Source organism: Melanotaenia boesemani, chromosome 21 (assembly GCF_017639745.1).
Source record: "Melanotaenia boesemani isolate fMelBoe1 chromosome 21, fMelBoe1.pri, whole genome shotgun sequence".
Lineage (NCBI taxonomy): Eukaryota > Metazoa > Chordata > Actinopteri > Atheriniformes > Melanotaeniidae > Melanotaenia > Melanotaenia boesemani.
The window spans coordinates 28,995,589-29,020,267 of record NC_055702.1 but is presented as its reverse complement, the minus strand read 5'-3'; the positions used below and the strand labels follow the sequence as shown (position 1 = coordinate 29,020,267).

The following is a 24,679-nucleotide window of genomic DNA, read 5'->3' as shown; positions in this document are numbered from 1 at the left end:
GATAATGTGATTAATTTATTTAGTTATTTACTTTGAATCACGGAATCTATGTAATGTTGCTGGACCTGACCGGAGGGGACAGAAAAAGATGGAAAATAGCAAAAAGAGCAAAAGGGAAAGAAGAAAGGAGACAAAAAGATCACAGACAGAAGGAAAACGACCCTTCAATCCACACCATCACCAGACAACAAACTGTTACACCTGTACATGAACACACCAGAAAATTTCCTACAACTTTTACAAAAACAACAGAGCCCAGTTTTATATAAAGAATGAGATCAACCTCCACAGCTCTCTCTGGTTTATAAAGAGGAAAGATGTGGGTGTGTGGAGAACTTACCTAACCCAGCGAGGTCGACTTCTCTGCTGTTTTACACTCCTAGTTTTCTGATTTTAGGTCCTGTGTGTGTTTACGCAGGCTGTCAGCGGTCTCGGTTGGAGCCAATGGACACCATCTTTGTGAAGAATGTGAAAGAAAATGGTCCAGCCCAGCAGGCAGGACTGTGTAAAGGTATTGAAACTGAAAATACTGTATTAATCCTGATTATTAGTAAAATGATGATAATTGAAGCAACAAGTAAACTTTATTTGTTTTTATAAGTGTAAGACTTTCACTGAGGTTTCTTGTTTTGTCTCTCTGGCTTTAAACCCGAGCTATCTGCAGCCTGATTGTAGTTCTCCTCGCAGCTCTAGGCTGAAGTCCGAGTTCGGTTTTTAGCCTAAAGCAGTGAGCTGATAAATACTGATGTTCCATCTCCACTTCTACCAATCTGGGTGTACAGCGGTGAACTCTAGTCATGCTCAAGGACAACCCTTGATGTTCAGCTTCTCCCAGTCTAGGGACCTCCAGGGAGACAGGGTTAATCTGATGCTTATGTGCAAGAAAAAGATGGTGTAAACTAGTTTAACATCATGATAAAAGTAGTGATGACCTACAGGTTTAGTGATGACCTGACAGAACTGGCGAAGCTGACATGAAGCTGATCCCAACTGTAAAGTTTGGAAAAGTTTCAGTGATTTGCTCCTGAACTCTGGGTCATGTTAGCTCTTTCACCCAGCATGGTGCCCAGCACAGTTTAGAAGGCTGAAGCTCAACCTGAAGTCTTTTTTCAGCAGCATAAAAACTCCTTCTGATCCTTCTGTTTTGACTAAGAAAGTCATATTCAACAAGGAGACCTCCTCAGTTCTAGTTCAGCTTTATTTATACAGCACCGATTCACAACAGTCACTTTTACAGAGACAGTAAATTCATTATAGTTAAATTAAAAAAATATATAATTCAAATAATCCATCATATGATCCACATTAGTCCAGTTTTGATTAACTATATTCACATAAACCCATCCATCCATCCATACATCCATCATTTATCCATCCATCCATCCATCCATACATCCATCATTTATCCATCCATCAATCCATACATCCATCATTCCATACATCAATCCATACATCCATCATTTATCCATCATTAATCCATCCATTCATCCATCCATCCATCCATCCATACATCCATCATTCCATACATCAATCCATACATCCATCATTTATCCATCATTAATCCATCCATTCATCCATCCATCCATCCATCCATCCATACATCCATCATTCCATACATCGATCCATACATCCATCATTTATCCATCATTAATCCATCCATTCATCCATCCATCCATCCATCCATACATCCATCATTCCATACATCAATCCATACATCCATCATTTATCCATCCATCCATCCATCCATACATCCATCATTTATCCATCCATCAATCCATACATCCATCATTCCATACATCAATCCATACATCCATCATTTATCCATCCATTCATCCATCCATCCATCCATCCATACATCCATCATTCCATACATCAATCCATACATCCATCATTTATCCGTCCATCAATCCATACATCCATCATTCCATACATCAATCCATACATCCATCATTTATCCATCATTTATCCATCCATTCATCCATCCATCCATCCATCAATCCATACATCCATCATTCCATACATCAATCCATACATCCATCATTCCATACATCAATCCATACATCCATCATTTATCCATCATTAATCCATCCATTCATCCATCCATCCATCCATCCATCCATCCATACATCCATCATTCCATACATCAATCCATACATCCATCATTCCATACATCAATCCATACATCCATCATTTATCCATCATTAATCCATCCATTCATCCATCCATCCATCCATCAATCCATACATCCATCATTCCATACATCAATCCATACATCCATCATTTATCCATCATTTATCCATCCATTCATCCATCCATCCATCCATCAATCCATACATCCATCATTCCATACATCAATCCATACATCCATCATTCCATACATCAATCCATACATCCATCATTTATCCATCATTAATCCATCCATTCATCCATCCATCCATCCATCCATCCATACATCCATCATTCCATACATCAATCCATACATCCATCATTCCATACATCAATCCATACATCCATCATTTATCCATCATTAATCCATCCATTCATCCATCCATCCATACATCCATCATTCCATACATCAATCCATACATCCATCATTTATCCATCATTAATCCATCCATTCATCCATCCATCCATACATCCATCATTCCATACATCAATCCATACATCGATCATTCCATACATCAATCCATACATCCATCATTTATCCATCATTTATCCATCCATTCATCCATCCATCCATCCATCAATCCATACATCCATCATTCCATACATCAAGCCATACATCCATCATTCCATACATCAATCCATACATCCATCATTTATCCATCATTTATCCATCCATTCATCCATCCATCCATTCATCAATCCATACATCCATCATTTATCCATCATTTATCCATCCATTCATCCATCCATCCATCCATCCATCATTTATCCATCCATTCATCCATCCATCCATCCATCCATCCATCCATCCATCAATCCATACATCCATCATTTATCCATCCATCCATCCATCCATCCATCCATCCATCAATCCATACATCCATCATTTATCCATCCATCCATCCATCCATCCATCCATCAATCCATACATCCATCATTTATCCATCCATCCATCCATCCATCCATCCATCCATCCATCTATCCATCCATCAATCCATACATCCATCATTTATCCATCCATCCATCCATCCATCCATCAATCCATACATCAATCCATACATCCATCATTTATCCATCATTTATCCATCCATCCATCCATCCATCCATCCATCCATTCATCCATCAATCAATCCATACATCCATCCATCCATCCATCCATCCATCACTTATTCATCCATCCATCCATCTATCACTTATCCATTCATCCATCCATTCATCCATCCATCCATCCATCCATCCATCCATCCATCCATCCATCACTTATCCATCCATCCATACATCCATCATCCATCCATCATTTATCCATCCATCCAGCCATCCATCCATCAATCCATACATCCATCATTTATCCATCCATCCATCCATCATTTATCCATCCATCCATCCATCCATCCATCCATCCATCCATCCATCCATCACTTATCATCCATCCATCCATCCATCAATCCATACATCCATCATTTATCCATCATTTATCCATCCATCCATCCATCCATCCATCCATCTATCCATCCATCCATCCATCCATCAATCCATACATCAATCCATACATCCATCATTTATCCATCCATCCATCCATCCATCCATCCATCCATCCATCTATCACTTATCATCCATCCATCCATCCATCTATCACTTATCCATCCATCCATCATTTATCCATCCATCCATCCATACATCCATCACTTATCATCCATCCATCCATCTATCACGTATCATCCATCCATCCATCCATCCATCTATCACTTATCATCCATCCATCCATCACTTATCCATCCATCCATCTATCACTTATCCATCCATCCATTCATCACTTATCCATCCATCCATCCATCCATCCATCCATCACTTATCCATCCATCCATCCATCCATCATTTATCCATCCATCCATCCATCTATCACTCATCCATCCATCCATCCATCTATCATTTATCCATCCATCCATCCATCCATCCAGCCATCATTTATCCATCCATCCATCTATCATTTATTTATCCATCCATCCATCCATCCATCCATCATTTGTCCATCCATCCATCCATCCATCCAAAGCCAAGAAACCTAGACTTCCCTCTCCTTGGCCACATTCACCAGCTCATCCAAGAGAAAAATCATTTTAGTTGCTTGTGTTTGCAATCTTGTTCTTTCGGCCACTATCCACAGCTCGTGACCATAGGTGAGGGTAGGAACGTAGATCGACCAGTAAATCGAGAGTTTTGCCTTTTGGCTCAGCTCGTGCTTCACCACGACAGACCGATACAAAGTCCGCATCACTGCAGACGCCGCACCGATCCGCCTGTCGATCTCCCGCTCCATCCTTCCCTCACTCCTGAACAAGACCCCGTGAACTCCTCCACTTGGGACGGGACCTCATTGTCGACCTGTAGAAGGCACTCTGAGGACCTTTTCCGGCTAAAGACCATGGTCTCGGATTTGGAGGTGTTGATTCTCGTCCCAGCTGCTTCACACTTGGCTGTGAATTGCTCCAGTGAGAGCTGAGATCACGGCCCGATGAAGCCAACAGAACCACATCATTTGCAAAGAGCAGAGATCCAATCCTGAGGCCATCGAACCGTAATCCCTCAACACCTCGGCTGCACCTAGAAATTCTGTCTATAAAGGATATGAACAGAACTGGTGACAAAGGGAAACCTTGGCGGAGTCCAACCCGCACTGGAAACGATTCTGATTTTCTGCCGACAATGCAGACCAAGCTCTGACACCGGTCGTGCAGGAACTGGACAGCTCATACAAGGGTGCCCGACACTCCATACTCCCGGAGTACCCCCCACAGGAGTTCCCGGGGAACACGGTTGAACGCCTTCTCCAAGTCCACAAAGCACATGTAGACTGGTTGAGCGATCGCTCATCAGCTGCCTCTGGAGTCCAACAGGCCAAAAAGGCCCGATAGGACTCCTTCTTCAGCTTGATGGCATCACTTACTGCTGGTGTCCACCAACAAGTTTGGGGGTTACCACCACGACAGGCACTGACGACCTTACGGCCACAGCTGCGGCTGGCCGCCTCGACAACAGAGGCACGGAACACAGCCCACTCGGACTCAGTGTCCCCTGCCTCACCCGGGACATGGTTGAAGCTCTGCCGGAGATGGGAGTTGAAACTCTTTCTGACAGGGGCCTCTGCCAGACGTTCACAGCAGACCCTCACAACACGCTTAGTTCTGCCAGGCCGGACCAGCACCCTCCCCCACCATCTGAGACAACTCACCACCAGGTGGTGATCAGTTGACAGCTCTGCCCCTGTCTTCACCCGAGTGTCCAAGACATGTGGCCACAAGTCCGACAACACAACTACAAAGTCGATCATCAAACTGCGTTCTAGAGTGTCCTGGTGCCAAGTGCACATGTGGACACTCTTATGTCTGAACAAGGTGTTCGTTATGGATAATCCATGATGAGCACAGAAGTCCAGATTCAGATTAGGGGGGCCGCTCCTCCCAGTCACGTCCCTCCTGGTCTCCGTGTCATTGCCCACGTGAGCATTGAAGTCCCCCAGCAAAACTGGTGCATAAGCACAAACAACAGTCAGGACACATTCCCCTACCTGAAGGCGGAGGGAGTCTACCCTTTCATCCTACAGGCGCCAAGTCGGGGGGCAATGAGCATGCCCACGCCTGCTCGGTGCCTCTCGCCGGGAGCAACTCTAGAATGGAAGAGGGTCCAGTCCCTCTCAAGGACAGTGGTTCCAGAGCCCAAGCTGTGCGTCGAGGTGAGTCCAACTATATCTAGCTGGAACAATCTCAATCTCGCGCACCAGCTCAGGCTCCTTCCCCGCCAGAGAGGTGACATTCCAGGTCCCTAGAGCTATCTTTTGCAGCCGAGGATCAGACCGCAAGCGTCCCCGCCTCCGGCAGCCGCCCAGCTCACAATGCACCCGACCCCTATGGCCCCTCCTGCAGGTGGTGAGCCCACGGGAGGGGGGGCCCATGTCACACTTTCGGGCTGAGCCCAACCGAGCCCCATGGGCAAAGGCCCGGCCACCCAGCACTCGCCTCCGTGCCCCACCTCCAGGCCTGGCTCCAGAGGGGGGCCTCGGTGACCCACATCTGGGCAAGGGAAACCTGGGTCCATGATTTGTCGTCTTCATAGGGGTGTTTTGAGCCGCGCTTTGTCTGGTCCGTCCTCTAGACACCTGTTTGCCAGATGTGACCCTACCAGGGGCATGAGCCCCCGACAACATAGCCACTAGGATCTTCAGGGCATGCAAATTCCTCCACCACGATAAGGTGGCGGCTCAGGGAGGAGCGGGGCCAGGCCATTAAGACATTTAAAAATAAATAAAAGAATTTTAAAACTAACTGGAAGCCAGTGGAGGGAAGCTAAGATCGGGGTAATATGCTCTTGTATAAAGTGCATTACAATAGTCCCTGATGTCCACGTGATGCTGCAGAGACGTGTCAACCAAGGCAGCCCTATAGCATCCGGACTATTAAGGAATTCCAGGTGGACATCGTCCACCCCCCGGGGCCCTGCCATCAAGGAGCTGTTTAACCACCTCAGCGACCTCAGCCCCAGAGATAGGAGAGCCCACACCAGGGTCCCCCTACTCTGTGAAAGGACGTCCCCCAGCAGCCGCGGTCTATAGCAGCAGGACCTAAAGGATAGATCAGGGTCACCAAGCCAGACCTGCTATAAGATTTACCAGGAAGGAAAGTTTGAAGATGATCCGAAGGTAGAGAGGGTTACCTGGGAGCTGGTTCCGGAGAGAGTGGTCTGACAACTGAAGGTTCTGCCTCCCGTTCTGCTTCTAGAACCTCCAGGAACCAGTAAACCTGCAGTCTGAGAGTTAAGCTCTGACGGGAAAATCTGGAAATCTGAGATCTTTAAGATCCAGTGGATCTTGGTCACTAAGACTTTTATATTTGAGAAAAATTTAAGATTCTGGTCTGGATTTAACTGGTAACCGATGACAAAAAGATTTTGGTGATTATATTTCTACATTACAACGTAGGTGGGCAGCCATGGTTGGTGAAGTTCCCCAGATTGCTTGTGTCTGACAGGGAATGAGAAGCATGTAAAACTGTTTTTCTTCAAATATGTTCCAGGTGACAGACTGGTGAAGGTGAACGGGGAGAGTATTATGGGGAAAACTTACTCTCAGGTGATTGCGCTTATTCAAAACAGGTCAGTGTTCTGTTTTCTCTTCACCATCCGTGATGACGTCCGTGTTCTCTAATCTTTCTTTCCTTTGTTTGTAGTGAAAATATTTTGGAGCTTTCTATTATGCCAAAAAATGAAGATGTGTTGCAGTTGGTAAGTGTGAGTATTATTTTTCTTCTATTTTCTCTTCTTTCCTTGTCTTCCCCCTCTGGAGACTGAAGCCGCAGGGTTATTTTCTCTGACTGAATGATTTAGTAGAAGTTTTCTGAGGAACTCTGCATGAACAGGAATTGTGCATGGAATTTTTAGCTGGTGTTGTACATAATAACATTTAAGATGAGATTCTCCAGTTAATCACTGATAGGATGGAGATGAAGTCATTGAACAAGAAACCACCACAGCATCAGGACCTGGTCATTAATGCTCACCATAAATCAATCAGTCGTTATTTATACAGCAGCGTTTAATAAAAGAAAGTAATAACAAGAATAAAAAAGAGCATAAATAGAAAATGAATCTATTCACAAAAACAAGTTGTAGACAAAAGTAAAATATTACTCAGTAATAAAAGAAATAATTAAGACAAAGGAAAGTAAAACATCAAGTTAAACATAAACTCTGTCAGAGAAAAGTTTTAAACCTTGACGACACAGAAGCTGTCAGTGTTTCAGACCCAGAACCCTGAAAACCAAAAGTTCTGCCTCCATTTTGGAGTTGGCAGTTCTGGGAACCAGAAGAGATCCTGCAGTTTGAGGGAAGATTTTTTGTTGGCTTGTGGAAAAAGTGATGCCATGCAGGACTTTCTGTGAGCTGAGGAGGATTTTTAACCCTAAACGTCTCAGCCAGAGCAGAGGAGATCTCTCCTGATGTGTAAACATGTTAGAGATGTTGCTGCATGTTGTCCTCTCTCTGTCCTCCACCTGTCCCTTTGGTCTCTGTCCTCCATCCTTTCTTCATGCCTCATGTCCTGCCGTCTGTCCTCAGGCATACTCCCAGGATGCGTACCTAAGAGGGAACGAGCCATACTCAGGTGAGGCTCAGAACCTCCCGGAGCCGCCATCGCCGCTTTGTTACCCCCCCACAAAGGCACAGCCCAGCCCCCACCTCCACAACCCTCTGGACAACTGGCAGTGCAGACCCTTAAGCTCCACGTCTCCACTGGATAACCACCTTCCTGCTGGCTCCCCCCCTACCTCTGGCTGGCCCGGGGGTCCTGAGGATTCCAGCGACCATTTTGCCCCATCAGGGCGGCATCGAGGCCGGTCCTCGTCGGCCATCAGTGCTCTTGACTTTCACTTCGCGAACCATAACGCTGCCATCACCTCGGCAACGCTGCCTCCACCGCGGAAGAGTAGCCTGCCAGCCTCATCACGGGCCCACCAGGCGCTGTCGGACTGGTACTACAGCCAGGCTGAGGCTGCAGAGCACTTGCCCCCCCGCCACCGTAGCATATCTCAGGATCGCTTGGCAGAGCTGGGGCTGGGGTTGGCCCTTGGCCCCGGACCCACAGCTGCCTCCACCGTTTCTGCAGAGCAACGCAGAAGAGAAGCGCTACTGCACCACCACCAGGCGGTGGCTGTGTCCCATGACTCCTACTGGCTTGGAGGCTGGGGGGGGGCATCCGAGCCCGGTGGCAGGCTGTGCTCAGAGAGTCTGCTGGCAGCCTACGCTGAATATGAGCACAACTACGAACGGTCTGTGGAGACTCTCGCTGAAGCCTCTGCTCTGGTCTCACCATGGCAAAGTTCACAGACGACTAAAGTCAGCGAGCAGAAGGCCTCGGGAGGACATCAGCACCAAACCACAATGATGGCCTCCCCCACGGCGCCACCCAGCGGCCGGCAGATTGCTGAGCCCCAGACCAGGCGGGTGAAGGAGGAGGAGGTGGTGGGCTATAAAAGCTACAGCCCCTCTTTCTCCCGTAAAGCTGGCCACCTCCTTCAGCAGGCCACCTCCTTCAGAGAGCCCGGCTACAGCGGCGCCCACCTCAACTGGAGCCCTGGCAGCAGTGATGGGGCTTTTGTGCCTAGACCCCAGTCCACCCCAGCCCTGTCCGCGTCAGAGGAAGAGACGGTCCATGCCGGGGAGGACAGAGAGATCAACTCTCCTGTGTCCTTAACCCAGGAGGTGGTCCTGAGGCAGAAACCGCCTGCAGACCGACTGACCCCCATTCAGGTTCTGAGACATTCACACTACACCACGCCTGTGGAGTCAGCGGAGCTCCCCGTTCTCAATTCTGCTGCTGGAACACCTTCACCTGTCCCCGGAGGGACAGGCTCCAGTCGCAGGGCCAACGGTAGCCTGGCACAGTACGCCTTCGACTCCCTGTCCTCCATCCCCTTCATAGGTTAGTGAGCTCCTCTCTGTAGCAGGGGACCAGGTTACAGCTTAGCAGCCCTGGACGGATTCTGTCCAGATTTCATCTCCTTTACAGACACGTTTTTAACACTTGCTGTGACGTCTGTCGCTACAGAGCTCTTTAATGTTTAATTTAATGAGTGTGAGTCTAGAAATGTTTCCATCCATCTTAACACTTTGTGTTCACACACTGCCTGGACAAAACAAAAGTCACCACCTGAGTCTGCGTTAGTAAAGGATGTGGAAAGAGTGATAATTACAGCGTGTGTGTTGTAATCAAAGGCTGAACAAGATATTAGTGTGTGACTTTTCTTTGTGGCCATGCAGTAAAAATCTTTCTGTGTGTTTTACATGTGCAGTGTGTGTGTGTGCTGTGAACGTACCTGTAGACGGAGTTAGGTGTGGAAACCCTTGGAAGCAGAACTACAGCAGAGGCAGAAACAGCAAACACTGTGTGTGTGGAAGACACAAGCCGAAGGTGTAACGAAGCCAACCGAACTGTTTTAGATTGAAGAGCTGGTTCCAACTGGTTGTGTTCTATCCCGTCGCGATCCCTTCTGAAAATTAAATTAAATAAAAAATACTTCATTAGTCCCAACAACAAATTAAGATCCTGTCGTGATCTTTTATGATTGTGATCCTGACACGATCCTTTAGGGGTCTGTTGTGATACTTCATGATGCTGTCGTGATTATGGTGATCATTTATGATCATAACTCTGTCATGGTCCGATATGATCCTACATACCTCTCTCTGGCTTTATCTTCCTGTTGTGGTTTGCCACCACAGAACTTCTGCCTCTGCGTAGCTCTGTTTCTGAGAAGTGTTGAATCTAAACTCCACCTGAGGACACCTGGAGCTGTGGTCTCTGTTTAACGGGTCACTTCTCATCTCTGATGATGGCCTTACAGATGAAGCAGCCAGTCCTTGTTCTGACCATCAGGCCTGTTATGTGCCCGCCTGCTCAGTGGTGTCCAGTTCCCAGGCCTCCACTGTGGCCATCCTCACCTCCACCTCTGTCTCCCCCACCCTCTACATCTCCCCCTTTGTCCGACTTCGCTCTCAAGACTGCAGTGAGTCTCCTTCATCCTTTCTAAGTACTGAAAGGCAAACATCACCTGTCTGGGTCTCATTCAGGGTTCAGTTTCAGTTTCTACGAAGTCAGTTTTTCTTTTTTTAGTAGAACAATTTCAAAGCAGCTGAAAACAGAAGTCTGAGTTTTTACATAGCTTGTAACTAAAACCAGAATCTCATCCAGCCATCTTTTATTCCCAGTAGAAGATAAACAGCATGTCAGAGAATGAAACTGAGACGTTTCACCATGTGATGAAAATATGAGCTGATAGTGAATCGGATGGAAAAAGTTGGAACAGGAGCAACAAAAGGCTGGAAAAGTACCTGGTACAAACCAGAAACACCTGGAGGAGCATTTAACAACTAACCAGGTTACCTGGCAACAGGTCAGTAACATGACTGGGTATAAAAGGAGCATTTCAGAGAGACAGAGTCTCTCAGATGGAAAGATGGACAGAGCTTCACCAATCTGAGACAAACTGGATCTAAAACTGTGGAACAATTTCAGAAAAATGTTCCTCAGACTTTGAAGATCCACCATCTACAGTGTAGAATATCATTAGAAGATTCAGAGAACCAGAGAATATTTGACACATTAGAAAAGACTGAAAGGGACAAGGCAATGCTCAACATCACCCTGGAACTACTTTTTAGAAATTGGTGATGTATTGATCTGAAGAAATGAGACACTGTTGTAGCTTTAGCTCAGCCGACCTGTGATGTTTAACCCATTAATCCACTGGTCTCATGTCACATTAATCAGCCATTGCTGGAAACTAAAATCTGTTCCTGTCTCATTCATATGCCATCACATTTTCCCACCTGCATCATTTCCCTCTTCTTGCTGCCTCTGACTGGACCTTGGTCTCTTCAGGCAGTATTAAAGGCCGCCGTTCCTCCTACCTGCTGGCCATCACCACAGAGAGATCCAAGTCCTGTGACGAGGGACTCAACACCTTCAGGGAAGAAGGCCGCGTCTTCTCGTGAGTCAGGAAACAGATTGTTAACAGCAGTGTTGTATGGAGGATTTTATAGCTTGTGTCTGGTGTTTGTTCCACAGAAAACTACCAAAAAGGGTTAAGAGCTTTTTCACTGATGGGGTGAGTCACTGATGAGCTGCAACCACACGTGTTTCCTTCATAGTTCCAATACTGAATACAGTATTGGACAGACTGTTATACAGACTGTTCATGGTGAGCCGCTTAATTTCCCCACAGTCTCTGGAGAGCCTGCGAGCTCAGGAGGAGGCCCGGTCCAAACGCCACTCCACCTCTGAGCTGGGAACCATCACCTTCAGTGACGTTCGGAAGGAGGGCTGGCTGCAGTACAAACAGATCCTCACCGAGAAGGGAAAGGTACAGCATGCTGCTCATTCACCCGAGGCTTCAGGTGGAAAACATCTACAACACTCAGCTGGATTAGTTTTTTCCAGTTGCCTGGAGGCAGATGTTTCATCCACGAGTACAGTTAGATGGTTCTCTCCTAAGTCTGGCCACCTCCTTCTCCTACTCTCTACTGCGGAAAAAAAGCATCCTTGTTTCTGCAGTCTAACCACCGAGCATCAGCTTTCCTCCGTCATCACACTGCACCAGTGTCAGATTTTTTAGAAACAACAATATAATCCACCAGTCAGTCATTTACTGACTGTTTCTGCTAACATGGCATTGGAGGAAGCCGCCTGCCGTCAGTGTGTCCGTCTCTGTATCCTGAACTTCCTGCCTGAATGTCCAGACCCCGTCTTAAATATGGAGAATGTTTTCAGACGAACTTGGCTACTAATGTTAGAGGCTGAATATCTTTCAGATAAAACGTTTAAATGTGTAAGTTTTAAAAGGTCCAAATAGAAAACTTCCTTCTGCTTACGTTGATCATTGCTGCAGACGAGCCATGATGCTTGATCCATGTCCACCTCTCTGATTGTAGAAAGTCGGCGGCAGCATGAGGCCGTGGAAGCGCGCCTTCTCCGTGCTCCGCTCCCATTCGCTCTTCCTCTACAAAGACAAGCGGGAGGCCGTGCTTCACGGTGCAGGAGCAGGCCCCGCCCAGGATGAACTTCCACCAATCAGCATCCGCGGCTGCCTGATCGACATCGCCTACAGTGAAACCAAGCGGAAGCACACGCTGAGGCTGACCACGCAGGACTTCTGCGAGTACCTGCTGCAGACTGAGGACAGGGAAGACATGCTGGCCTGGATCAGGGTGATCAGGGAGAACAGCAAGACGGATAACGAGGTCCGGTGGATGTCTAACGGTTACCGCTCAGGTTCTACATCCACACACTGACCTGTCCTTTTTTTCTAGGAGATCAGTTTCTCTCGACAAGCTCTTATCAACAAGAAGCTGAACGACTACAGAAAACACAGGTCAGTCTGGTCCGAGCTGGATGCTGATCACAAGCTAGAACTTTCCACAAACCAACATAAAGATTCCATCGTTGTGAGGATTTTACAAGACAAAAACTAAACAGGAAGAAAATAAAAAAAAAACAGTCTGGAGAAACTAAAGCTCAAAGTTTGTTCCTGTCTCCTCTGCAGCCTGACGAGCAACAAGCCAGACTCCTCCCCCAGATCCCACCGGATGATGCCCCCTTTCCTCCTGGCTAAGACAGACAACACCTCGGTGAACCGGGCCTCCAGATCTGGTGGGTCTGAGCAGGACCGAGAGGAAACAGTCACAAAGCTGAATCAGAAAATGAAGCCATCCGTTTAAATGTGTTTGTGTCCTCAGACGACAACAAGGCTCTGTGGGGCATCAACATCATGAAGAAGGCCAAGAAGACAGGAAGTCCTAAAGCTTTCGGCGTGCGGCTGGAGGACTGTCAGCCTGCCGCCAACCACAAGGTGAGTCAGGGACGGACTTCCCACCCTCCGCGTTCCCTCACGAAGTCTGGAGATAAACTTCTCTTAGCAGTTCTGACAGAGTTGGTCCATGTGTTCAACTTCATACAGAAACTGCTCATCTAAGACTAGAGCAGGGCTGTCAAACATATGGTCCGGGGTCCAAAACCGGCCCGGCCGGGGGGTTCAAACTGGCCCACAGGATGAATTTGGTAAAAGTGAAAATACCATCAAAGACATTAACTACAATATTTTTACCTTCCTAATTTGTCCATGTGAGGTTTCATTTTTTATATTTAGTTATAAAATAAATCCAAGGCCGGGGGATAACTTACAGCTTTTAAATATATATTTTTATATATAAATCACAACTTCAGACCTGCTCAAAACTACTAAACATTGAATCATTTTAAGACTTTTAACCCTTTTAAATGCTAGTTAAATTATTTGAATTATTAGTTATTAACTATTACACAAAACAAATGATTTTCTACATAATAAATATCAGGGGCTGGTCTTTGGTGGTGATTAAAGACATGGATTAACAACAAAACTGATTTTATTGCATTAATATTTTTATGTACTATCAGATAATCCTTCCAGGGACCTTCGTGGCCAAAAGTGTCCCATTGACTTCAGTTAAAGCAACAGTTTTTAATCTCCCAGTCATTCCAGTTTAAAATAATTCATACTTTGATGTCAGCATTTCATTTGGAATAAAAGTAGTAATATTTGACATTTTTACTGAATTCCACTGGTTTCAAGTGGTTCCCCATCATAGACAGATGTAAAAAATTCTGGGATTTTTGGCAGTTATATTTTGCAGACGTGGGACTGAGGGTGCTAAGAGAGACTTGTTTGTGAAATGATTTCTGATTATTAAATGTCTATTTGGATGTTGATTCAAATTTTATTCACACACACAAAAACATCTTGGTGTCTCCTGGCGGTTAGATGTGGAAATTTAAAATACTTCTAGATGTGGAAAAGTTACTTGCATCATGACGTGAAATGTTCATTTAATGTGGTTTTCTGATATGTGATGAATGAGCTGACCAGAGGTTTGACAGCAGAATCACAACGGTGGCGGATGAAACAAAAGCTTTTCCTTTTGTTCGGAACACTTAAAATGTGACACTTGAGCAACAGCTGAGCTGTAAAACGAAGTCAGTTTCAGATGTTCTCCTCATTCCCGAACATCCAGACAGCTGGTCTGCTGATGAACATGATGTGGAATCAGCAGCTTCATTTGTCTCCCACAGTTTGTCCCTCTGATCGTGGAGATGTGCTGTGGTGTTGTGGAGGCGACGGGTCTGGAGTACACCGGGATCTACCGTGTACCGGGTAACAATGCCATGGTGTCCAACCTGCAGGAGCATCTCAACAAGGGCATGGACATCAACACTGCCGAGGAGGTTGAGAGAACTCTGATCTGAAAGGTGCTGAAAGCAGACTGGACACATGAATTTTCTCATTCTGCTGTGTCTCCACAGAGGTGGAAGGACCTGAACGTCATCAGCAGCCTGCTGAAATCCTTCTTCAGAAAGCTGCCAGAGCCTCTTTTCACCGATGGTGAGTGTGGTCACCCTGGAGTCATCAGGTCTGGATCATATGATAACACGTTGCTGTGTTTGTTCTAAGTGTTTGTTTACCAAAACGCGACCTAAAGCATTTTCACTCATCCTCCTCTTCATCGGAACCGCCTTCTAGTACCGAGTCGACCTCTTCATCGGGACCGCCTTCTAGTACCGGGTCGTCCTCTTCATCGGGACCGCCTTCTAGTACCGGGTCGTCCTCTTCATCGGGTCCACCTTCTAGAACCGGGTCGTCCTCTTCATCGGGTCCACCTTCTAGAACCGGTCGTCCTCTTCATCGGGACCACCTTCTAGAACCGGGTCGTCCTCTTCCATCGGGTCCGCCTTATAGTACCGGGTCGTCCTCTTCATCGGGTCCGCCTTCTAGTACCGGGTCGTCCTCTTCATCGGGACCGCCTTCTAGTACCGGGTCATCCTCTTCATCGGGTCCACCTTCTAGAACCGGGTCGTCCTCTTCATCGGGTCCACCTTCTAGAACCGGTCGTCCTCTTCATCGGGACCACCTTCTAGAACCGGGTCGTCCTCTTCATCGGGTCCACCTTCTAGTACCGGGTCGTCCTCTTCATCGGGACCGCCTTCTAGTACCGGGTCGTCCTCTTCATCGGGTCCGCCTTCTATTACCGGGTCGTCCTCTTCATCGGGTCCGCCTTCTAGTACCGGTCATCCTCTTCATCAGGACCACCTTCTAGTACCGGGTCATCCTCTTCATCAGGTCCGCCTTCTAGTACCGAGTCGTCCTCTTCATCAGGACCCCCTTCTAGTACCGGGTCGTCCTCTTCATCAGGTCCACCTTCTAGTACCGGGTCGTCCACTTCATCTGGTCCGCCTTCTAGTACCGGGTCGTCCTCTTCATCAGGACCACCTTCTAGTACCGGGTCGTCCACTTCATCTGGTCCGCCTTCTAGTACCGGGTCCTCCTCTTCATCAGGACCGCCTTCTAGTACCGGTCGTCCTCTTCATCAGGACCGCCTTCTAGTACCGGTCGTCCTCTTCATCAGGACCACCTTCTAGTACCGGGTCGTCCACTTCATCTGGTCCGCCTTCTAGTACCGGTCGTCCTCTTCATCAGGACCACCTTCTAGTACCGGGTCGTCCACTTCATCAGGACCACCTTCTAGTACCGGGTCGTCCTCTTCATCAGGACCACCTTCTAGTACCGGGTTGTCCTCTTCATCAGGACCGCCTTCTAGTACCGGGTCGTCCTCTTCATCAGGACTGCCTTCTAGTACCGGGTCATCCTCTTCATCAGGTCCACCTTCTAGTACCGGTCATCCTCATCATCAGGACCACCTTCTAGTACCGGGTCGGACCTTTTTAATCCTGGTGTGATAGATGAAGCAGGTGGTGGAAACCTTCCTCAGAGGTTTTCTCCATATTGACATGACAGCATCACACAGTTGCTGCAGGTTTGTCGGCTGCATCCATGATGAGAATCTCCCGTTCCACCACATCCCAAAGCTGCTCTACTGGACTAAGGTCTGGTGGCTGTGGAGGCCGTTGGAGTCCAGTGAACTCATCGTCATGTTCTAGAAAGCAGGTGGAGATGATCTGAGCTTTGTGACATGGTGCATTATCCTGCTGGAAGTAGCATCAGAAGATGCTCCACTGTGGTCATAAAGTGATGGACATGGTCAGCAACAATACTCAGGTAGGCTGTGCTGGTTAAACCAGGCCACGTTGGTACTAAGGGGCCCAAAGTGGGCCAAGAAGATGGATGGATCTTTCCATCAAATTCTAAGCCTAGCATCAGTAGCATTGTATTCATTTTTAATTAATCTTCAGTGCGAACAAATGAACAGAAAATCCACACATCAAGCAGATGAGTACATGGAACTCTTTCTCTGCAGTGACAGAAACCAGTGACTCAGGTCCCAGTAGAAAAACCACTAAATTAAATGTTGTACTTGAAATATGACCAGCTGACCGGCTGTGGCCTGGTGTCACACCTTCCTCCTGGTCTGCGTGGACTTGAATTGTGCACCCGCTTGTGCGGGATTAAATGTCTTAAGTGGGATGGCTGCAGGGGCTGCTGTCATGAGGTCTTGGTCTTTGGCCTTGGACGGATGACTTCTCAGGGCTGCTTTGATGTTGTTCTGGAGGCTGACTCCCCGCTATGCTGACACACTGGAGACTGGAATTACAAGCGTCACTTCAACCAGAGTTTTAAATCAGGGAACATTTCTCATAGTGAAGGGATCAGAAGTCTGTACGACTGAACGATGAGTTTCCTGATCCCACAACCACTGGCTTCAGCGGGAGGAAATCCTGCCACATTCTGCACCAGTCTGGGACCCGCAGTGGTCATTTTCCCAATGAAGCAAACGAGGTCCTGCATCAGGAGAGATAATAGCTAGTCAATATGCTCACTCACTACCAGTACTCCGTGGTGTGAATCTGTCAAAATGACAGATGGTCTTCAGAATTTTCCATCACTGTTTTAAAAAACTGGTCAACGATGGAAAATATTCGGTTAACGCAGCCCCTGCCCCCGGAAACCCTGGAGATGGTTGTGTGTGAAAATCCCAGAAAATACTCAGACCAACAAACATGCCACGTTCATAGTCTCTTAAAACCACTTTCTTCCTCATCCTGATGCTCAGTTTGAACTTCAGCAGGTCGTCTTCACCATGTCTTCATGACTACATGCTGCCGTGTGATTGGCTGGTTGGATGTTAGTGTTAACAGGAAGTAGAACAGCTGATAAAGTGGACGGTGGATCTCCATCATGTTTGTTTGACAAAACTCACTTTGTTGAAGTTGTAAATGTGACTGAATGTAAACTCAACTAGACTCAAACTGCACGTGTTCAGCAGTTCCAGTAATCAGCATAAGCCATCACCAATAATCACAAGGGAAAACTATTTTCCAGGAGATTTTCCAGTAAAGCTGCTCTTATTCCCACATTTTCCAGTTTCTGTCTGAGTCTGTTGACTCATTACTTTAATCATCTCCAGACTGTCTCTGCTCTGACAGAGTCCTGATGTTATAACTGTAAAACCTGTATTCAGGGAGCTTAAAGACAGAGTCCTGGACTTCCATGGGCCACAATCTCCCTCAGAGGAAGTTAGAAGGATCTCTGAAACAGGCCAATTCCATTCCTGTTGTTTTAAACATCTTCTCTGTCTGCAGACAAATACAATGACTTCATAGATGCTAACCGGATAGAAGATGCAGAGGACCGACTGAAGACCATGAAGAAGCTGGTGTGTTCCCAACACGTGCAAGTCTTTTCTTTCTTCCACATTTTGACAGCGAGCTCTTCTTTGGTCACACTTGTTTGTTTCTTTCAGATCCATGACCTCCCAGATCATTACTATCACACTCTCAAGTTCCTGGTGGGCCACCTGAAGAGGGTGGCAGACCACTCTGAAAAGAACAAGGTCACCTGACCTTAGCTCGCACATTTAGTTTCTGCACAAACACTAACTAGGATCACTCATGGAGCTTTTCTTTTCATTTCCAGATGGAGCCGAGGAATCTGGCTCTGGTGTTTGGTCCCACCTTGGTGAGGACATCAGAGGACAACATGACGGACATGGTCACCCACATGCCGGACCGCTACAAGATAGTGGAGACACTGATCCTCTATGTAAGAAACCCTGCAGTGTCTTCTCTAGTCTGTCTTCTCTCCATGGACTGACTCTGACTTTCATCCCACAGTACGACTGGTTCTTCAGCGACGGACAGCTGGATCAGGAGAAGGTTTGTTGGACTACAGCTGAGCTTCTGTTAGCAGGTACAGATGGATGTTCTCATTTATGTTCTCTGTCTAGACCCCAAAGGATAAGCAGGACATGCAGCCTGTACCCAACATCGACCATCTGCTGTCCAACATTGGGAAGCCGGGCATGCCAGGAGAGGCATCAGGTGAGCCGAAGGTTCTGGATGGATGGATGATCTGATGATGCTTCACTGTGACTGGATGGATCTGTCCAAACCACATTAAAACCAGAGGTGTCTGATATTTCTGAGACTAGCTGTGACTAGAAAAGATGGAGAGAAAAGCTTGATGTGGATCTCTAAATGGTCTGGGTTTGACTCATCTGGTGTCTGGAGGTTCCTCTAGAGTAGCACTGTTTCGACCCCTCTTGTGTCTTAGGGGCGAGAAGGGCTGTAACACAATGAGTCGGAGACAGTACGCAAAATAAATCACCAGTTTATTTGCAACTGGGCAATCCTATTTACAAAATAAAACAAAAGGAAATAGCTCAGACAACACGTCAATAAAGAAAACCATAAACCAAATAAACCAAACAATGAAAGGAGTCCTGTCCCAAAACACAGGCTAGATGCCACACGGCATAACAAATAAGAATCGACAACAAAAAGGAATAAGAACGGCACTTAACGTAAAGTTCCCTGAACCGGCTGGAACTGCCACGGCAGGTTTCTATAAACAGTGAACCCAAAAGTCACAAACACAGGTACTGTTAGTCGTGCTAGACTGCAAAGTACAATAACACAAACAAACAACCTGCTAAACCAAACCGAATACAAACCAAATATCTCAACACAGAGCTGAAAAACAGGCCACAGAAGCACACAGAACCGTCATAAACACCTCAGTGCTGGAATCACGCACAGCTGCCTTGAGTTCAGTCAAGTTGCAGCTTGTGAAGGCAGGGAAGCGTCTTGAACGCCGTGTAGATCGACAGCAGCCGGCGCCCAATCACAGCAGGGGAAGGGGGATCCAGCGGTCGAAGCCGTCCAATCCAACCACTGTCTGCACCAGCAGGTGACCAATCGCAGGGAAGGAGGGAAAATCCCTATCCGGATGTTGAGTGTAGAGGCAAGAAGTAGAAGCCATTTTCCTCGACCAGTTGGGGGTGGAGAGGACAGGAAAGAGGGTGAACCAGCAGCAGAACTCTAATCCAGGGATTCCTGCTGAGAAAGAAGAGAAACACGAATGGACAACAACAACAATGTCAAATATTTCTACATGGAGAGTAAAGAGAGCAGAGAGGAGCCCAGTGCATCATGGGATGTCCCCCAGCAGAGAGGAGCTCAGTGCATCATGGGACGCCCCCAGCAGCCTCGGCCTCTAGCAGCAGGACTAAAGGATGGATCAGGGTCACCAAGCCAGACCTGCTATAAGATTTAGTAAAGCCAGCTTTGAGATCTGGTACCCGCCCAGGGAGGAGCACCTCACAAAGTCACTCCTTACATCTTTAGTGCAGCCTCAGCCGTGCACACACTTCACATGCACAAACATTTTTTAGTTTTGTAGTCACCATCCCAGCTAATTGTTGACCTCCATCAACACCAGCAGCTCCCAGTTCAGTCCAGTTTGACTGTCTCCTTTTTTTCTTTCTAGTCAACTCAGAGGAACAAAGACATCTCCACAGGAACCTAATCCAAGTTTATCTCCCAGTCTAACCATTCTGAGCTCCTCGTTTTTCAGGTCTGAGGTCTCTGAGCTCCTCAGGCTTCAGGTCTGAGGTCTCTGAGCTCCTCGTTTTTCAGGTCTGAGGTCTCTGAGCTCCTCAGGCTTCAGGTCTGAGGTCTCTGAGCTCCTCTTTTTTCAGGTCTGAGGTCTCTGAGCTCCTCAGGCTTCAGGTCTGAGGTCTCTGAGCTCCTCGTTTTTCAGGTCTGAGGTCTCTGAGCTCCTCAGGCCTCAGGTCTGAGGTCTCTGAGCTCCTCGTTTTTCAGGTCTGAGGTCTCTGAGCTCCTCAGGTCTGAGGTCTCTGAGCTCCTCGTTTTTCAGGTCTGAGGTCTCTGAGCTCCTCAGGCTTCAGGTCTGAGGTCTCTGAGCTCCTCTTTTTTCAGGTCTGAGGTCTCTGAGCTCCTCGTGCTTCAGGTCTGAGGTCTCTGAGCTCCTCGTGCTTCAGGTCTGAGGTCTCTGAGCTCCTCAGGCTTCAGGTCTGAGGTCTCTGAGCTCCTCGTTTTTCAGGTCTGAGGTCTCTGAGCTCCTCGTGCTTCAGGTCTGAGGTCTCTGAGCTCCTCAGGCTTCAGGTCTGAGGTCTCTGAGCTCCTCAGGCTTCAGGTCTGAGGTCTCTGAGCTCCTCGTGCTTCAGGTCTGAGGTCTCTGAGCTCCTCAGGCTTCAGGTCTGAGGTCTCTGAGCTCCTCGTTTTTCAGGTCTGAGGTCTCTGAGCTCCTCGTGCTTCAGGTCTGAGGTCTCTGAGCTCCTCAGGCTTCATGTCTGAGGTCTCTGAGCCCCTCAGGCTTCAGGTCTGAGGTCTCTGAGCTCCTCGTGCTTCAGGTCTGAGGTCTCTGAGCCCCTCAGGCTTCAGGTCTGAGGTCTCTGAGCCCCTCAGGCTTCAGGTCTGAGGTCTCTGAGCTCCTCAGGCTTCAGGTCTGAGGTCTCTGAGCTCCTCAGGCTTCAGGTCTGAGGTCTTTAGGAGATTTCTATACATTTTTCCAGCTGTTAATGTTTCTGGATACTCGTGAGGTCTGACCACTGTCTCACTCTCTCTCTTCTGGATCTTTCTGTGCTCTCTTTCTCTAGCTGAGACACTGGATCAGCCTCTTCGGTAGGGTAGGACCAGGTCTTCCTCCTTGTGTGTGTGATTCATTTTCCCATTTGTCTTCAATCCACCGGTGTTTTCGTCTCTCCTCTTTATGTTCAAAGCAAAGTGGAGCTACTGAAAACCAGATCAGACTGGATTTGACTTGTTCTCTGGGCTCAGTGCTCTCAGTTTGCAGTAATGGCTGAGTTGCTGTGATGTCTCAGATTTGACCTTGCCCCCCCCCCCCCCCCTAACATCTTCATCTTCCTTCCTTCCTGACAGATTCTACCACCAGCGATTCAGTTAGGTCAAAGGTAAGAACACATCTTCTGCTCCCATGTTCATCCTTCATCTTCTGGAATTGAGGAATGACTTGTTGGGATTTCAACCTTCCAGGTTTCTTCAGGTTCCAAAAAAGACCTGAACCCCAGGGACTTCCTCCCCAAGTCCATCATCTCTGCTGTGACCCGCAAACGGAAAAAAAGCCTCAGCAACCGCTTTCTGGACAGCAGCGCCGACGAGGACTCGGAGCACGAACCGGTCAAAGCAACCATCTACGACGAGGAGAAGGCGCGAGGAGAGGAAAAGCCAGAGGAGGAGGAACGTGTCTGTCCTCATAAAGACAAGAGGAGCGGGAAAGAGAAGCCAGCAGCTGCAGACAAAGTCGAGGGAAAGGATGAAGGGCGGGAAGAGGGAGGAAAATCTGTGGGGATCAAAGCAGGAAGCAGAACAAAAACTTCCCAAAGGGAGGGGGGGCAGCGAACCGGCGTTCCGGGACAGCAGCTTCATCCCAACAGTTTTCTCTATTCCCATCATCAGATCCAAAGGCCCAAACCCCTGCCCGCAGCTAACCCCCCTCCCCATGTTAGGAATCAGAATCCAACCAGAGGACGTCCCACCATTCCCTTCTGGATCTCCCCCTCCAGGCCTCCCAACCTGTACCAGCCCCCCAGCTGGACCCAGCAGCCAGACTGGATCCAGTTTGCTCCGGTTCGCTACAGGAAGAGCAGAGGAGGACGAATGAGGACCATGTCTATGAACCTGGACCTGGGCGGGCATGAGGACAGAGTATGGAAAACCGATAAGGTGGAGGTCATCAGAGTCACTGAAGGACCGCTGGCTCAGCGCGAAGGTGTCGGAATTTTACCAGGATCCACAGCAGATCCGGAGTCTGGGAAGCACCCTCCTCTCTCCACTTCCTCCTTAGGATGGGTAGATCAGAGCACCACGGGGTCCTCCACTGTGGTCCTGAGAAGACCGGCGCTGGACCTCCGAGACAGGACGAGAGCATGGCGCCGTCACACTGTGGTGGTCTGACCTGGATCTGATCCAGTAGCCAGGACTCACCCGTTACTAACACCAGGTCACGTGATGTTGGAGGATCTTCTCTTCCAGAAGACTCTCCATGCTCTGATGTTTCCTTCAAGTCCTCGGTGGAGGTGGCAAACTGTCTGCCATGTTTTCCCGAACAGATTGCCCCCCCACCTGATCCGGGTCAGAACTCCCATTCTGAGGAGTCCCGATCCAGGTCACCTCAGACTCTGAGGACTCTGGATCCAGAACACCTCAGACTCTGAGGACTCTGGATCCAGGTCACCTCAGACTCTGAGGAGTCCCAACCCAGGTCACCTCAGACTCTGAGGAGTCCCAACCCAGGTCACCTCAGACACTGAGGACTCTGGATCTAGGTCACCTCAGACTCTGAGGACTCTGGATCCAGGTCACCTCAGACTCTGAGGACTCTGGATCCAGAACACCTCAGACTCTGAGGACTCTGGATCCAGGTCACCTCAGACTCAGACTCCTGATATGGGTCACCTGCTTCTTGAAGGATTCTGCGACTCGAAAGGATTCCTGATCTGGGTCACAACTGCCACCAAGGTCTCCTGATCTGGGACACCTCTCAACCCTTTACCAGCTCTTCCAAAGCCTCCTGTGGACCTGCAGGGACTCCAAGCTCTGTGGACTAAACAGGGACAGAAGAATATGTAAACCTAAAGCTTGTTACATACTCGAGAAGCGTGTTGTATTAATTTCCTACTTTCTCACCAGCTCGATCAGCTATTCCTTAAAACTACTCCTTAGCCTGCATCAGGGGGATGTGGAAGCCACAACTTCATGGTTTTCCGCGTTAATCACGTCCACCTCAAATGTCCAACCAATCACACAATACTTCTCGAAGCCCCACGAGGAGAAATTTCTGCTCGGGATGCGTTGATGTCCCCAACCCCATCCTCGAGAACAAAAGGATGCCATTTTGTTCTTGTAGCCTCAAGAACAGGAAAAGTTCTCGTGGAGTGTGTAACAGCCTGTTGTTACCGTGTGTATGTGTGTGTGTATGTGTGTGTGTCAGGATGTTTCTGGTGATGAAGCAGCTATGTGAAGTTATGCCAAAATTCGTATTTTGTCTTATTTGGTTTGTGAATGATGGAGAACGTCCCAGTGAGGTTCCACCGTGATGTTAAACGTCTGAGGTTTCCAGCCAATCTCACCTGAAACGTTCCCCTTCAGGATTTAACTTCCCTCTAGTTTAGTTTTATAAAAATGAAATGGATCTGATCCAAACTGACAACCTGTCCTCTGGGCAGACTCCATGTGGACCTGAATCCTCTCCAGCTCAGTCTGTACGTGGGTAACTGTGTGGACCAGTTCTGTAACTGTTGTAAAAAGCCTTGTGAAGTTAACCCGTTTATATAAATAATATATTAAATTATTTGTTTCAGAAATGATTGGGTCTATTTATTTCTGTTCTGAATGAATGAATATATATATATATATATATATATGTCCATGCAGAGTCCGCATCACTGGAGACGCCGCACCGACCCACCTGTCAATCTCCCACTCCATCCTTCCCTCACTCGTGAAAAAGACAGCGAGGAACGTGAACTCCTCCACTTGGGGCAGGACCATATTGCAGACCCGGAGAGAGCACTCCACCCTTTTCTGGCTGAGGACCATGGTTTCGGACTTGGAGGTGCTGATTCTCATCCCAGCTGCTTCACACTCGGCTGCGAATCGCTCCAGTGAGAGCTGAAGATCACGGCCCGATGAAGCCAACAGAACCACATCATCCACAAA

General features: G+C 47.8%; 1 protein-coding gene across 8 annotated transcripts in view; it reads left to right on the top strand.

Annotated features, from left to right (window-relative positions):
* Nucleotides 1–24,308, top strand: part of LOC121632369 (rho GTPase-activating protein 23-like) — a 105,978-nt gene extending 81,670 nt beyond the window's left edge. For 4 of the 8 annotated variants that reach the window (XM_041973818.1, XM_041973816.1, XM_041973819.1 and 1 more), the window contains 21 exons: nucleotides 419–511; nucleotides 7,233–7,311; nucleotides 7,386–7,446; nucleotides 8,272–9,634; nucleotides 10,557–10,718; nucleotides 11,594–11,702; nucleotides 11,780–11,819; nucleotides 11,937–12,074; nucleotides 12,643–12,951; nucleotides 13,021–13,082; nucleotides 13,254–13,360; nucleotides 13,447–13,559; nucleotides 14,819–14,971; nucleotides 15,050–15,128; nucleotides 18,281–18,354; nucleotides 18,442–18,531; nucleotides 18,615–18,740; nucleotides 18,812–18,853; nucleotides 18,925–19,018; nucleotides 21,881–21,912; nucleotides 21,995–24,308. In XM_041973818.1, coding sequence (XP_041829752.1) covers nucleotides 419–511; nucleotides 7,233–7,311; nucleotides 7,386–7,446; nucleotides 8,272–9,634; nucleotides 10,557–10,718; nucleotides 11,594–11,702; nucleotides 11,780–11,819; nucleotides 11,937–12,074; nucleotides 12,643–12,951; nucleotides 13,021–13,082; nucleotides 13,254–13,360; nucleotides 13,447–13,559; nucleotides 14,819–14,971; nucleotides 15,050–15,128; nucleotides 18,281–18,354; nucleotides 18,442–18,531; nucleotides 18,615–18,740; nucleotides 18,812–18,853; nucleotides 18,925–19,018; nucleotides 21,881–21,912; nucleotides 21,995–22,915 — 4,247 coding nt within the window. In that variant the 3' untranslated portion in view covers nucleotides 22,916–24,308. Of the gene's footprint in view, nucleotides 1–418; nucleotides 512–7,232; nucleotides 7,312–7,385; nucleotides 7,447–8,271; nucleotides 9,635–10,556; nucleotides 10,719–11,593; nucleotides 11,703–11,779; nucleotides 11,820–11,936; nucleotides 12,075–12,642; nucleotides 12,952–13,020; nucleotides 13,083–13,253; nucleotides 13,361–13,446; nucleotides 13,560–14,818; nucleotides 14,972–15,049; nucleotides 15,129–18,280; nucleotides 18,355–18,441; nucleotides 18,532–18,614; nucleotides 18,741–18,811; nucleotides 18,854–18,924; nucleotides 19,019–21,597; nucleotides 21,623–21,880; nucleotides 21,913–21,994 lie in introns of all 8 variants that reach the window. The other 4 variants (XR_006008908.1, XM_041973820.1, XM_041973815.1 and 1 more) reach the window with 4 other exon arrangements.
* Nucleotides 24,309–24,679: the final 371 nt, after the last annotated feature.